At 37.5% G+C, this 15,350-nt stretch overlaps 3 protein-coding genes across 4 annotated transcripts; 1 reads left to right on the forward strand and 2 right to left on the reverse strand.

Moving 5' to 3' along the window:
- Positions 1 to 187: 187 nt before the first annotated feature.
- LOC111795992 (embryogenesis-associated protein EMB8-like) lies at positions 188 to 3,918 on the reverse strand. Its single transcript, XM_023678664.1, is given in 9 exon segments — positions 188 to 627; positions 785 to 838; positions 924 to 1,018; positions 1,121 to 1,218; positions 1,333 to 1,475; positions 2,245 to 2,376; positions 2,502 to 2,630; positions 3,308 to 3,705; positions 3,708 to 3,918. Coding segments are annotated over 9 exon segments (1,251 nt in total). The 5' UTR covers positions 3,739 to 3,918; the 3' UTR covers positions 188 to 456.
- Positions 3,919 to 4,330: 412 nt separating this feature from the next.
- On the reverse strand, positions 4,331 to 7,819 carry LOC111795969 (metal-nicotianamine transporter YSL1). Of its 2 annotated transcripts, none has more exons than XM_023678630.1 (7): positions 7,429 to 7,819; positions 7,156 to 7,328; positions 6,352 to 6,446; positions 6,091 to 6,225; positions 5,757 to 5,946; positions 5,568 to 5,676; positions 4,331 to 5,429 (listed from the first exon to the last, which is right to left on the reverse strand). In XM_023678630.1, exons 1-7 carry the CDS (start codon positions 7,790 to 7,792, stop codon positions 4,504 to 4,506), a joined length of 1,992 nt encoding a protein of 663 aa, XP_023534398.1. In that variant the 5' UTR covers positions 7,793 to 7,819; the 3' UTR covers positions 4,331 to 4,503. The 2 variants fall into 2 exon arrangements, with proteins under 2 accessions (XP_023534398.1, XP_023534397.1); XM_023678629.1 differs by having other exon boundaries at positions 4,331 to 5,435.
- Positions 7,820 to 12,134: 4,315 nt separating this feature from the next.
- LOC111795033 lies at positions 12,135 to 12,905 on the forward strand. The gene has a single exon (XM_023677257.1). It carries the CDS (start codon positions 12,135 to 12,137, stop codon positions 12,903 to 12,905), a length of 771 nt encoding a protein of 256 aa, XP_023533025.1.
- The last annotated feature ends 2,445 nt before the right edge of the window (positions 12,906 to 15,350 follow it).

Here is a 15,350-nt window from a genome sequence, read left to right on the forward strand (position 1 = left end):
ATTTAGATTTAAGGTTCAACCAAAAGTTTTGATGATTGTATTATGTTTGTGATAGTCATGTAGTCACATATAGTAATCATGTATACTATGCGTGGAGATGATGTTATGATTGAAAAATTCTTCTATCGTACATCATGATATATACTCGTGTTTTGTACGAGCGACTACATATATGAAATGGAACCGATGATTGAAGGAAGTTGAATAGATATGAAGGTTTCAAATGAAATGGGATGTTCAAGAAGTGTTTCAGAACACTACCAACACAACACTTTGGGAGGAAGAACTAGCTAGAGATACTAAAGGGGGAATTGATTCTAACCAATTCTTATTGGACCATAATTTCTTTATTAAAATAAATTTACAGTAACCAATTTTAAATGATCTAAACATGGCATTGAGTTTAATCATTTCATAAATCATAGCTCTATTTGCAATTTTTATACCCATCAATGGCTATGCCAACACCTCTGCTGCAGAAGCTTTGGATGCTTGGCTTTCCAAATGCACGAGGAAATCGATCACGAAAGGATCGGGCCACGGAGCTCCCAGGGGAGCACTAGAGCCTGCAACCCACCCTAGATGCCCACCTTTGGGCGTCACTATCAACAAACAGTTCGGATTTTCCTGCACCAACAATCACATTACAAAAACACGTATGCTAAACTCAACAAGATACATATTAAACTACCCCTGAGATATGAACATAAAATCTACCACTATGATGATATCATATGATATCCGTTAAATAGTTATCAAATCGAGCCTAAAAGCACATGCGAACCTTTATATCCTCACGGGGGATTGCTTTATCTGGAGCAATAGGATCATTTGCTGCCTGCAAAGAAACAACAGCAGTCTTGTGTTCTTAGAGAACAGTGAGACAAGACAACCCTTAGAAACAAAAAAAAAAAAAAAGGTACCTGGATGCAAAGCAATGGAATTCTGACATCTTTTATGACTTTTGAACTGCTAGACTTTGAATAATATTCATCCACAGAGTTGAAACCAAATGAAACTGAACGTTGTTCGAAGAAAAAGGAAAAACTCTAAGCAGAAGAAACGACGTATACCGACACTTATGTCAATTGAAACAACCGAAAATGAAGAGAAATAATACCGCGAGTTAAGGCATCATCGTAGTCTCTAATAGTCCATGCATTGGCAGCCAATGGGAGATTGAATTCACCAGGCATATCATTGAAGAGATCAGCATGCCTGCAATCTCAGGGGAATCCAGTCAGATGATACAATCTAAGTAAGTATCTAATGATTTTTCAGTATTAGATATATGGTTAACAGAACAGAGACATTTGCACAAAAAAGAATTACTTCTGGAAATTTCGACATAAAGATCGAGCAAGGGCTTTGTCATAAACATTGTTGAAGCCCTTCCGGAAGTTCTCATCTGAAGCTACTAAATTGAAAGGATTACACAACGACACAGCACCAGACAATGGACAGGACATACAATCCTGCAATAAAAATGAATGAGTACAAATGAATTTAAAGAGACAAAGATGAACAACATCAGAATAATTACTAGATACATATGAAACTTAAACTATCTACATAGAGATTTTGTTCTTTTCATTAGTAGTGGATCCCCAGATCACCAAACTCTCGGAATTCAACTTCGCACTATTGGCAAATACGTTATTCAACAAAGAACAGCTTTGTTTGTTTCAAGTTGTACTACAACATATCTTGAAACACAATCAACATCCTAGTTGAAATGCTTTTACGTTTTGCGACAGAAGGCAAAGGGGTGTGAAGAAGGCACCGCTTCACAAATGTCCAATGAGATCCCACATCGGTTGGAGAGGAGAACGAAACACCCTTTATAAAGTTGTGGAAACCTCTCCCTAACAGATGCATTTTAAAAACCTGGAGGGGAAGCCTGAAAGAGAAAGTCCAAAATAACAATATTTGCTAGCGGTAGGCTTGGGCCGTTACATGTTCAGTTGTCCACATCCCAACAAGATTTGTAGACATGCGCCCTATTAAAACGATGGGTCCTCCAAAATAATATAATATTGTCCATTTTGAACATACATCTCCGAAGTTTTGTTTTTAGTTTTACTTATCCCATCACAACGACACCATTCTAAAGGTCTTTTTCTCACGATTTCAATTCCGAGTTTCCCTCATTCTATGAGATTTTAGGAAGCTTTAGAAAGAATGGTAACCAATAAGTAGAATAAAAAGAAGGATGGAGATTAATAAGAAATGTTTTAGTTTTACCTGTCCCAAATAATTTACAAGAATGTTACCACCAAGAGACCAGCCAACAGCATACACATTAGCCTCGGGGTATCGTGTGGTAACATGTGCAACTACATCACGCATATCTCCTAAAAATGAAGCTGAATAGAACTGCATGTATCAGTGTTGCAAAATATATCATAAACAGGAATGTCGACTCTGAGTATTGTAAAAACAAAATAATCATCTTATATACAAAGTGCTTCAATTCTCCAACATGGAAAAGAATAAAGAACCTGGGGAGAGGTAACAGGACTATTCCCACATCCGCGGTTGTTGAAGACCACAACCCTCCAACTACGATCTCTGGCTCTAACCAACATATGTCTTACATATGAATCTTGACTCCCTCCAGTTAAACCAGGCTGCAAAGATTCAAGAAACTAATATGAAATCCATTGATATGAGTAAGTGTTAGAATCATAAGTACAAAAAAACTACAATGTAACTATATAGTATTATCTAAGAGAAATTAAGGTACGAATCGTCTTTCGAGAAGGTTATCTTGAGCCCACAATCTGCCTGCGTGGACTGATTTCCTAAAAATCATCCTAATTCATACACACTCAAACTCTCTCTGTTTATAAGCACCCTTTGAACCGACTATAAAGTAATTACTATGCTACTACTAATATCCTAATAAGATTCCTACTGTTTCCTTAATACTCTGACAGGAGCCACATTTGCTTCAAGAAATCAACCCCATTCAAGGATCAAACTGCAAGTTCAATTTCAACATTTAAACAAAATCCAAGACACGCAGATTAGAATTAAATGCATTAACGAATTTAGTGCCTTTAAGCTTTCACTTCAAGGATGCCCAATTCGTGAATTGGGTAGTATGCCATCAACATTCAAATAGATACATGACATTCTTTGACCCCATGTTGAATTAAACAAGTGTTCTAGTGTTTATGAATTGGGGTCAACATAATCATTCCCTTCCTAATTCCAGATTTAACATCATTTGGTATACGAGCATCATTTGTATTATATCTAATTCAAAAGATTTTCAGAAAACAAAGAATCAGAAGGCGCAAACCAGAAGAATAAGAACAGGAGAATCAAGAGGCAGGCGGAGATGATCACCGGCGACCCAATCCAAAGCAATGGTGCCATTATCCGCCACACGCAAGCACTCGCGGCGGAGCTTAACCTTGGGGGAAATCCTAAAGAAGGAAGCAAAAATAGTCTCCAAATGGCGATTGGACCCAATTACAGGGAATTTCTTATAGGGTTTGTCCAAGTACTTGAAAGCCGGGAGGAACCGATCGCGACCTCCGCCGACGACCTCCAGCGACGGATGGGGGCGAATGATTCTCTCCGACGAAATCTCCGCCATGGTGATGAAAGTGGTGGTAGGATGGGAGGAGCGGCGTCGGTGATTGGCTACTAATACTGGGGAGAAAGAATAGACGAGCAAGGCGATTATTGGGGAAGAGGAAACGTGGAGCCCAAGAAGGGCATCGCCATCGGTGGGCAATGAGAAGGAATCGGAGTTGGAGAGATGGATGAGGAACGGCTGTGATTCTTCTTACTTCTCTCCTGTACGCCATGATTTTTTATTTTGGATTTTGGAAGGAAACTGATCGGAGGGTCCCCGCCGGTATGGTGGGTAAGCTCCGGCTAGAGGTATTACCAAATAATGGCTCATAGTCATCGTGGGTAATGCAGTCCATTGGCAGTAATGAATATTATTAGTTATTACTTTTTTTTTTTTTTTTTTTTTTTTTTTTTTTTTTTTTTTTTTTTNTTTTTTTAATTTGATGAACATTTTAAAAAATATTATAGGAGAAATATGCAAACTCTGTTGGATAATACACCATCTTCCTTGATAGCATCATGTCACTCCTAAATCTTAGTTCTTCTGGTTGGATGAGCCTATTTGATTGCTGGTCACAACCTACTTTCTATCAGTAAGATTGTGACACTCTCTCCACTTATCTAGTCATCATGCTCGATAACTTCCTCGGGACATAATAGTAAAATTAATATTTTAATTTTTTTATAACAAAAATATTAAAATATTAATGAATTTAAAAAATATTTTTTTAATTCCGAGATGGAGATAGAAATTGGAACTTTAATCATGTCAAATATGTTTTAACCAAATACAAAAAAATAAAAATAAAAATAACCCTCGAACATATGGTAAAAGTAAAACCGTGAATTTTGTTGTGTCTCTCTCCTGTCTGCCTTAAATAAATGGTAAAAGTGGGGGTTTTTTTTAATATATTTTTATGATGGCACAAACTTCATACAAATAGGAGGATTAATCTTAGCAAGAGCAAGAACAGCCGCCGGCAAAGTCCAAAGCCCTTCCCCACAAATCAACCCGGAAGCCACCGCCGGCACCATCATCTCCGCCTTCTCCCGATTCAGCTTCCCCCAAACAAACACAATCAAACTCCCCAAACACATATCAATCGCGAAATACCCACCAACCAGAAACGGCACCGCCATCACCATCGGCAACGGCATCCACTTCCCAACTCTCCCGCCCCCCACATCCTTCACCAAGTTCACCCCAATCGCAAATCCAAAAAACCCATAACAAATCTGCAAGCAATGCTTCGGCAACGCCGACACCCCTTCCACTCCCAAGATCGCCATGTTCCTATAAATCAAAGCGTACGGCGCCTTGAACTCCCCGTCCGGATTTCCCACGTCGAATGCCTTGTAGAACAGGAAGAAGCTCAGCGGCGCCGTGACGCAGCCGACGGCGGTGCCAATGAGTTGGCTGACGAACATGGCTCTAGGGGAAGTGGAGGTCAAATGGGCTGTCTTGAAATCCTGCATCAGAATGCAGGCGACAGAGACAACGGATTTGATTAGGCCGCATCCGGCAAGGCCTGCAATTAGGGCGTCGTGTTTGGGGCTGATGGCGGCTAGGATGAAGAGGGCAACCTTTCCGTAGTTGTAGGCCATGTTGATGTCGGTAAGGCCGGCGCCATATGCGTTGCAGAAAGCGAGGGAGGGAGCGAGGATGTATGCTGTGATGACGAAGTACCATTTGAGCTGAGGGAACATTTGGGGAATTACGATGGTGGAGATTGTGGCGAAGGCTAAGTAGCCGACCAGGCCGAGCCAGAGTGGGATGGTTTCTCGCAAGAACATTTCGTCCTGTTTTTCCTCTGTTGCTGGTTTCTCGTTGTCGTCTAAACCTGTTCCTTCCCAACAACAACAACAACAACAACATGATGATATGGGTTATTCCCATCTTCTCATATCAATTTTGCTTAATCAAGGTGATTCAAAAATTTCTTAGTATAATAATCGAACCCAAAAGGTTAAAGAAGAACCTGTTTTGGCTTTCTTGACTCGATGGTGAACACTTACGATGGTTGAAACAAGAATCTTGACAAAGTTGTAAAGCCCATCTCCTAGAATCAAAGCAACAGATAAAAAGACCTGAAACGTCGATGACAGACAGCCCATGAATGAAATGGTTCATCCGAATTAGAATTAAACAAACAAACAAACAAACAAACCTTATATCCATATAAACTCTTCATGTCACTTTCCTCCAAACTCTCAGCATACCACCGCCCTTTGACTCGATCAAGAAGAGGCCACATTAGCCCATAAGACAGAACGGCTCCTAGCAGCAAAGACAAGTTCACTAAGTGGGAACAAATCATCCCAGCTCCCACGAAAGTTGCATCAAAATCAAAGAAGAATCTACAAGATTAGTCACGGGTTTAGTTGAAAATGCGATTGGAAATTACGACTCTCCACAATGGTACGATATTGTCAACTTTGAGCATAAACTCTAGTGATCGTTCCTAAATTAGCCAATACAATTCTGAGGTTTGAATATCATACGTTTGTTTCCAAGCTTTGAGTCCGAAAGTGGGGAACTCAGAGAAGCCGCACTTGTCTTTCCCAGAAAAGAACCACTTGAAGAGAGCCCATAAGAAGCTGAAGGAAAAGTACTTCATGAACCCTTTAACTTGCTTCCTGTCACCAATTACAATACTTTTCTGATATCCGACACATAATAGTAGCATCCTCCACCTCTTTCAATTAATAAAATAAAATAAAATAAAATAAAAAGAATTGGGATTTTAAGAGAAAAAGTCTTACTTTGCCATCTCATCACCCTGAGTGTGAAAGCCATTTATCAGTACTGCTGTCGCCAAGCCACTAGGATATGTCAATTGCAGGTCCACTATCATAACCTGTGCCACCAATCACTGTATTACTACCCCACTTTTTTAACTTTTACATTTATTCTATTCCACACTATGATCTCATAACTTTTTGCTTATATCATATCATAAACGCACCATAGGAGATATTGTCGACTTCTATTAGAGAAAGTTTTCCACGCACTTTTAAAAAATGTTTCGTTACTTTTCAATTAATGTGAGATCTCACAATTCGCTCCTACTCGGATCAAGCGTCCTTGCTAACACTTGTTTCCCTTCCTATTTGAGGTTGTTCCACTCTTTGATCCGACATGAGATCCCACAATCTACTCTCTCTCAAGTCCAAGTGTTGTGGTTGGCACACCATCTTGTATGGAAGGGGGAGATTCCACTTAGGTTACTAAATAAAAAGAAAAGTTTGGAATTTGAGGGTGGAAAATAGTTGGAAAATGTTACACTAGAAAAACGCACAAATGTCCTTCAATAAATCAACGACAAGTGGTTTCATCTCATTCATGATGGAAATGAAATCAATCATTAAAAAGGCATACCCTAAAAGATATAATTTTTAATTGTAATCCGATTTTGCGTCATCTTCAAACTTTAACCTCAAACCCTAAAAGAAAAAAGGGCTAGAAAAGCTCTGAAACATGATTAAAAAAACTTTCCCTTTTTCATGTTCTTTTAAGCAGAAGAAGAAGAAGAAGAAGAAGAAGAAGAAGAAGAAGAAAAAACAAACCTTTCTTAGAGGAATCAACACAAAAAGACCCACAAAGCAAACCACAAAAAGAAAGCCAGTCATCCACCCCAATCCTGGCTCCTTCACACTGTATGAAGAATTCCCTTCTGTGTTCACTCCTGATAATTCATACGTCTTCCTGTTCATCCCCAATAGATATGAAGCAAACCCACCTGCATTTTTACACAAATTTCACGTTTTTCTTATCTGGGTCACTCTCTAAATCACCTTAAAGACAAAAAAAAAGTAAAAAGCTAAGAGCTTTTGGTTTACCTCCAACCGAGATGCTATAACAAGCAACAGCACAAGTTTGAATCATGGTATTCTCTTGACGAGTAAAGGGTTTAGTAACAAACCCAGCTTTTTGCAGCGTTTTAGTCCAAGTTCGTACGAAGATAAAAGCAAGAAGAGCAGCGGAGACGTTAAGATTAGGGACAAGCCCAGTAGTAAGATTCAATTTCATGGCTATCACACTGTAAACACTTCCAATAATGATACTCGCCGTTACTCCTCTGATTGTCAACTGCCTCGTCCATGGTTGAACCCTCTTCCACCTCGAGTTTCTGCCCGAATCTCCGCCTCGTTCGGTAGCGGTCCGATGAGCTTCGATGGGATCCTTGGCAATCTCGGTAGCCATAGTTGTAGTAGTGGAATAAAGAAGGGAGTGTTGAAATTGGAATATATATATAGAGAAAGAGAGAGAGCAGTGGTGGGTTTGGATTCTTTTATCTTGATTGGTCACCAGAAATTGATAGGCATTATTATTACAAGGAAGTCTTTGAGGTGTCTTCTTCTTTGCTCCTTTTTTGTTCTATATTCTCTTCAACTTGAGAAAGTAATGGTTTTTAAGTATGCAAAGCCAAAAAAATACCATTTGTTTTTAGTTTAACCTATTTAAGATGCTTTTTAAACATGTTTTAGGGTCTTAATTCTGCTTCTTTCCCCTTTGTTTTTTTTTTTTTCTTTTTAATTTAATTTTCCAACTTTTTAATTTTTTTCATAGGTTAAAAGTAAATATAATTTCGCCAAAAATATATAATAATAACAGTCAATCTTGAGTCTTTCCTTTCGGCATCTTCAAGAGTTTCAGTTGGACAGGCGCACCCACTGAAGGAAGCCTTCGATTCAGAGCTATTACACTTTCTTCAAATGATGGCTGCTTCCAAGCCCATGTCCGAGTTACAGAATAGCCCGCATAAACCCCCTTGACTCTTTTATAGTATAGTAAGGGCTCCGTCCTTTCTAGGCCTTTTGACTATTAAAGATTAATTAACCATTTAGCTGCACGCATTAATAATCTCTGATGATCTTAGTAAATAGGCAGTGCCCTACAAGATTGATCTCGATATCTTTGAATGAATTTTCCAAAACACGATTTGGGAGGTTTTCCTTGATAAGACCGATTTCTCGAAAGTAAGACCTCTCTTTCAGGATCAATCCTGTCCTTACCGTTGTTCTATGCCCGGTTCAGTAACTCGAAGTTTGAGATCGAAGTTCTATGCCCGGTTCCCCCCGCCGGATCGAGCTGTCTGACATCACATTTCTATTTAGAGCTATGTTAAAATAGTCCCTTTTAAACTGTCAAACATGCGGTAAAGTCTCATCTTGTTTGGTGGGTCCATTCCATTGCATATATTAAAGTGGAGAAAATTATGTAGAAAACGTTTACAAAATCAGTGGAATGTTTTGTATTATCATTGCTTCCACTAATCATAAAACTTTTTTTTTGTTTAATATTATTTAACATCATAGATACGTTGTGGTTTGTTTACGTAATTAATCGCATTAACTCATATACTTATTTTATAAAAATATTCCCGATTAAAGAGAGATACTCTAATTCATTCCAATCGAATAAGAACCGTTTGTCAAAATTTAGCATCGTTCTTATTAGAAAAATTTGTTAAACTATCTTTAATGCTCGAAGATTAAGAAAATTAAAATGTTTTAAGATTATAAATTTAAGTAAAGAAATGGTTTTTGGTTTTTAATTAAATTGAGAAATTTCCCGATAATTTCTTTACGCATTGTCATTTTCAACTGGCTTTCCAATCAAGCATACCCATCAATTCCTTCAATGCATTAACTTATATCACTTATACTAAAATGTCTGTTAATTCAATATATATATATTTTTTATTTATTTATTTAAACAATCATTTGCGTCCCTGGTCAACATTTTGACTTTGGCCTTCAAATGTTTTGTTGTATTATGTGACCAATTAAATGCAGTCGTTGCCAAGTCGATTGCGAAATAAATTGTACTTTTTTTTTTTTCTCTTTTTCACACAATAATTCCCATCTTGTAATTATTGTAATATTTTGGGCTTTGAAGCAACTTGTATATGGTCTTGATTTCCTACACGTTACTCAACACCTCCATATGTGACTTCTATGATTAAGACTTTAATTAGGAACTAAGTTGGAGTAATAATTGTGTCATAATTTTAGATTTATGTAATTAAGAATTCTCATAAAAATAAACACTAGAGTTTAGGTTAAAAATAAAATACATTATTTAATGTTAAGATTTTTTTTTCTAAAATCTCACCTTAGTTGGAGATGGGAACGAAATAATTTCTTATAAGGGTGTGGAATTCCCTCCCTAGTAGACCCGTTTTAAAATCGTGAGGCTGACGGCAATACATAATGAGCCAAAGTGGACAAATAGTTGTTACAAATAGTATCAGAGCAAGATACGGAGCGGAGGATGCTGGGCCCCAAAGAGGTGAATTGTGAAAGTAAATAGATTCTTCCTGGATCTTTTATTTGTCTGATTTTTTGTCTTTATAATTAATAATGGTGTAACTAAATAAATAAAATATTTGGAATGAATATCGATCAAAGAATAATAAGGAGATTCAATTGAATCAATTAAGAAGATTATTATTATGATGATGATGGGTTTGGCTGGTTTGATTATTTGTCACACATGCAGTCCAATCCATGGAAACATCACCTTTTGTCTATTTTTCTAGGTCAATAATTTCATAAACTTTGGCTCATTTCAATGTTAATATTATTTTGAATGTTAAGATTATTTGTTAGTCAATACAAGATTTTGATCATAGTCTCAAAATAGTTTCTCGAACAAAGCATCGTAGAGTCTCTTTTCATGTGTCTACTCTTAATCTTATTGAGAGTTCATTCTTTCCATAGGCTAACTCATCGTTTCTACAGTGCACATTGTCAATATTTATAGAACACAACATCGTGACATGACATTGTGAAATATACATGGGTATCGACCATTTCATATCAACCATTTACTATAATCCCTTCAAATCTCTATCTTTGTTTTATTAAATTGAGATAGCTAGCCTTACATATATCCTACCTATAATCTTTTCCCTTTGTTTTACTAATACGAGATTTTGATCGTATTGAGAATATTTACCACGGAACTTAGAATCGCCCAATAAAATAAGGAATTTTTAGACCGAAAATGGGAAGTGACATTTGAGAATTAAAAAGATATTTTGATGAACTTTTATAAAAAAAAAAATGAATAAATACATCTCATCACATTCCATTTGAGAGAAAAGGCTATCAAATCAGTCCACATCCCAAATTGTGTTTAGATTCTGAGTGTTTATTGAGGAGTATGCTCACCACATGGCCAATTTGGAGTCCTCTCCTTTTGATCATGTCTATTCTTTGAATTGATTCTATCCTCTCTTTTTTTTCTTACTTTTGTAAGAGAAAGGAATAGTTTGAGATTTAAATTTACTATAAGATATGGTTTAATTACGAATTTAAATCTCGAATCAAATTCATAATACTTGCATACTTAACTACATAATTTTTTTTTATCCAACAAGATTATTATTTCTTAGCGTTTATCGTATTTAGATATATTTGTTCGGGTTAGATATTTTGACGGTGTCGCTATCCATTCAACTAAACTAATACTCAAAAGCACCACCACTACTACTCATCATGTCAATGTTTTGTAAGGTTGTGTTGATTTTAGCCACTCAATGTGGAATTGGGGTTTGATTTCCTAGTTCTTACAAGTCCTTTTCCCTACCTCTTCTTATTCTTGGCCCAACCCATTTGGCCCATTATTTAGGGGCCTTTTTGACTTTTGCCTTCTTAATTGACCCAACCAATGGCTCACCATTATTATTCTTGCTTCCAACCAATGGCTGCTACCCCTCTCCAAGATATTACTATGCCTTTGCCTTCAATGGTTCAAAAAAAGTGTATACTTTTTTAAGGAATAGTATCTAAGTCTCCCCTTCATTTTATCTATTTAGAATATTAAAAAGTTTAATAACAATTCAATTATCTCCCAAATTTTTAAATATAATCGTGTTTCGTTTTTCCTCTTAGACACTATATATATAATAATAATTCTTTAATTTAATATCTACTCGGTTGATATTCCTATTTTTCTGTCCTTATCTTTAACATAGACCTTCACGAGTCAACAATTTGATTAAAACATTGAGCGTAATGGATAAGTTAGGGAGGAGAATTTTAGTATGAAATAAAAATGACAACATTTATAGGTTTAATTTCACAATTTCAAAATGATTTATATAATAAAATTATTTGATAATAATATATGTTCATTTTCTTGTCTTAATAATTTTTTACATAAGTTAAAAGAGATTTGAACCTTTAGGGTGGGAAATTTCCCAAAAACATAACGCCAGAAAATGTCCATACCTCACAGCCTGGCATCTGCATCGATCAAATCACCAAATGAACGGCTCACAATAGAGGTCCACGAAAACCCCGTATCCGCGAAGCACCGGATTAATCACTCACCTTTCACGCGTCAAAATACGAAATGCAAAGGCCACCTCCCAAATTTTGTCCGCTTGTCCACGTCATCATAAAACCCGTGTGCTTCCACCCCTGGGTTGGGGAAAATTATAATTTCTCCCCCTTTCTATATAATCCCTCAACTTTGACCTCCAATTCTCGGGTCAAATCAAAATTCAAATCATCGGATTCTCGTAGAATAAAAAATGTGCAGGACGACGGATTACCGGTGCCGCCTCGGCGGTGATCTACTCAAGATCAAGGCATTCTTCGTTAGGTTTTCGCATCTTGAATCCCTAAATCCACCGCTGGACTCGCTCACTCTCTTCTACCTTCCTCGCATTGACGAGACCGACCTGGAGATCGACGGCATTAAGATTCGTCCGGACTCGCCGGCGTTTGTGACTCTTCATCGAGTCATCTCGCCGTCGTTACGGATGAGGAAGGATGTGGTGTTCGGGAGTAGAGAGCGAGTTCGAGCGAGCGAAGGTGTGCAGTTCCAGGTGTATTTGAGGGAGGAGAAGGTCGTGCAGGGGATTTTCAGGAGGTGCGACGATGGAGAGTGGAGATTAGAGTGTAAATGCGCGCTTGAATCTGACATCGCCAGATCAGCGGCAGCGGCGGTGGAGATTTGTGTGGATTTGGAGGGAGAGGTAGCGATGTTTGAGAAGGTGGTGCTGAAAGCGAGAAGGAAGAAGAAGAAGAGAGGTTTCTGTGCAATGGAGGAGATTCCGGAGAGGCGAGAAGTGGACGGTGACTGCGATGGATGTGGTTGTTGTTGTGAGGTGGATGGAGATTCGTCGGCCGGCGATTGCGGTTGTAGTGGTGGTGAAGATGATGACGGTGGCGGAGAAACGGAGTTAGAGGGGGCGTGGTGGGGCATGGATTTGGGGATTTGGGCCGTGTGTTTAGGAGTTGGGTTCTTGGTCTCTAAGGCGGCCCACTCCAAAACATTGAGACGCAAGGGAATATTCTGAAATCATTTTGTAAATATTTAGAAAATATTAGGAAATGCATAATTATGAGTTGTTGAGGAAGTTCATGAATAAATTTTTGTTCAAACTAAATAATTTTAGAAATTTCTGCAAATATTGCGAAGATTTTAGCTCTTAGCTTCTCAAGATAATTCTCTTCCATCGAGGCCAAGCCAAGGAGCAACCAAGTATCAAACTAGCATCGAACACACGATATTAACTCGGTCGAAATACTCGTCATGCTTCTTTTTACTTCTCCTACGTTACTACGACAATAGAAAAATGGGGAAAAACATAAATAGAGGAGATCCATCTTATTAGACAAGTACACAAACTCATTTAGACACTATTTCAAGTTGCACACCGACTCCAAAGTTAGATAATTGAACTTTTAAGATAGTATATAATGTGAAGAGCGACATTACTTTAAAACTCGTATGTAACAAAAAGAAAAAAAACCTTAAATGTTAAGAACTACAAATAGAAATAGAATTGGGATCGAAAGTATGATCTTGTTTATCACGTTTAAATAGAAGACAAACTGTCAACTAATACCTGAAAATCGAAAAAAATATAACTAACTAAATCTTTGTAAATAAATAAAATATACTGTTAATCAAATCTATATTAACAACTCCCTAAATATCTCAGATATATTGTAACTTATTATTAAAATATATCTCCAAAATATCATCTCTTAATACTCTCCTCAAGTTGGAGAGTGTATGTGGATCACACCCAACTTTGTCCCTAAAAAAGTCAAACTGATGTCTTCCCAAAGCTTTAGTAAAAACATATGCCAATTGCATTTTGGTCAAAACATAACACTGTTTGATGATTTCAGCTTGTAACTTTTCTCGAACTATATGACAATCTATTTCAATGTGTTTCGTACGTTCGTGAAAAACTGGATTGGCTGCTATATGTAATGCTGCTTGATTATCACAATATAATAATGCTGGTTCGGACAGTGGAACATTCAAGTCTTGAAGAATGTATCTTAACCAAGTTAACTCTAAACAAGTATTTGCCATAGCTCGATACTCGGCTTCTGCTGATGATCTGGACACATTAGTCTGCTTTTTAGACTTCCAAGAAATAATTGAATTTCCGAGGAAAATGCAGAACCTAGAAATAGACCGTCTGGAAGTTCGACAACCACCCCAGTCAGAATCGCAATATGCCTGTAATCTTAAATTGTTTTCAGATGGCAGTAGGAGTCCTTGACCAGGAGTGCCTTTGATGTACCTCAGAACTCGAAGAGCTGCCTCCCAATGTGGTTTTCTTGGTTCATGCATAAATTGGCTAAGCATACGAATTGAATAAGCTATGTCAGGCCTAGTGACGGTCAAATATATTAATCTGCCAATCAACCGTCTGTATTTACTTGGATCATTCAACTTCTCTCCTTCAGTTAAAGAAAGTTTCAGATTTTGCTCCATAGGAAATTTGTCTGGACGTGCTCCTGTAAGACCTGAGTCTTGAAGGATGTGTAGAGCATATTTTCTTTGAGACATAAAAATTCCTTTTCTAGATCAGAAAATTCAATGCCTAGAAAATATTTCAAATTTCCTAAATCTTTGATAAGAAATTTCTGGAGTAAACTAGTCTTGAGATATTGAATTTCTTCGAGATCATTGCCTGTCAACAGAATATCATCAACATAGATTAGAACTGCAGTGAAAGAAGTACCTTTACTCTTAGTAAACAAAGAGTAATCTGCTNTATATAGTATGATTACTTTGAACTATATGTAGAGACATAAGAGTGGATCAAGTTCAAGTATATAGTCAAAATGATCTATAGTATAAGGATAAGACTGAGTACCTTATTCTCGGAACACTATGGATGCGGCCCACTTTTGTATATGATATAAACAATGTGATCACTAAATTGTACATGTGAAAACATGTGAATGGGGGCGTCCTATGCAATGAGTATTGCATAAGATTGGACCATGAAGAAAACCACTCTCACTATATAATGTCGTTTACTGTTGAAACTGATTTTTTTTTCATTCGATAACCTAGGTAACTCGATTTTGATCCTGAGCTAACCATGAACTCCTGTTTATTCGGAATTATCCTTAGATTTGCATAGGTGAGAGTGGCTCTAGTTCGCCGACTCAATAGGCCTCCCATTTCAGGGGTAAGACTGGGTGAATGGCTGGGGACGTGGGGTGCAAGATGGAATTCACTCCTACCCACTTTTAGGGATAGAAGAAAGGTAGTTCCCTTAAGCACTGACTCCAGGTCTTGAACAAGGGGCCCCACCCTCTCATTGGCCTGAGAGGGATTCGGTTTACTGGTTGGACCACAAACCAATTGTTCATTAGAGGATCAGTGAGACATAAGGAACAAGAAGTAACTTCAGGGGTAAAACGGTAAATTGACCCAGCTCTAGTTACGAACAACCTGTGAAGGATCGACTTACTAATCATGGTTATAT

This window comes from Cucurbita pepo, chromosome LG05, assembly GCF_002806865.2.
Source record: "Cucurbita pepo subsp. pepo cultivar mu-cu-16 chromosome LG05, ASM280686v2, whole genome shotgun sequence".
Classification (NCBI taxonomy): domain Eukaryota; kingdom Viridiplantae; phylum Streptophyta; class Magnoliopsida; order Cucurbitales; family Cucurbitaceae; genus Cucurbita; species Cucurbita pepo.

What these genes read in the sequence shown, in the direction of transcription:
- LOC111795969 (XM_023678629.1), bottom strand. Translation starts at nt 7,792, where the DNA reads ATGGCTACCGAGATTGCCAAGGATCCCATCGAAGCTCATCGGACCGCT. An exon ending in CAGGGTGATGAGATGGCAAA is followed by an intron (nt 6,226 to 6,351) that starts GTAAGACTTTTT and finishes AATTGGTGACAG; the next exon opens with GAAGCAAGTTAAAGGGTTCA. An exon ending in CTCAAAGCTTGGAAACAAAC is followed by an intron (nt 5,947 to 6,090) that starts GTATGATATTCA and finishes CTAATCTTGTAG; the next exon opens with ATTCTTCTTTGATTTTGATG.
- LOC111795033 (XM_023677257.1), top strand. Translation starts at nt 12,135, where the DNA reads ATGTGCAGGACGACGGATTACCGGTGCCGCCTCGGCGGTGATCTACTC.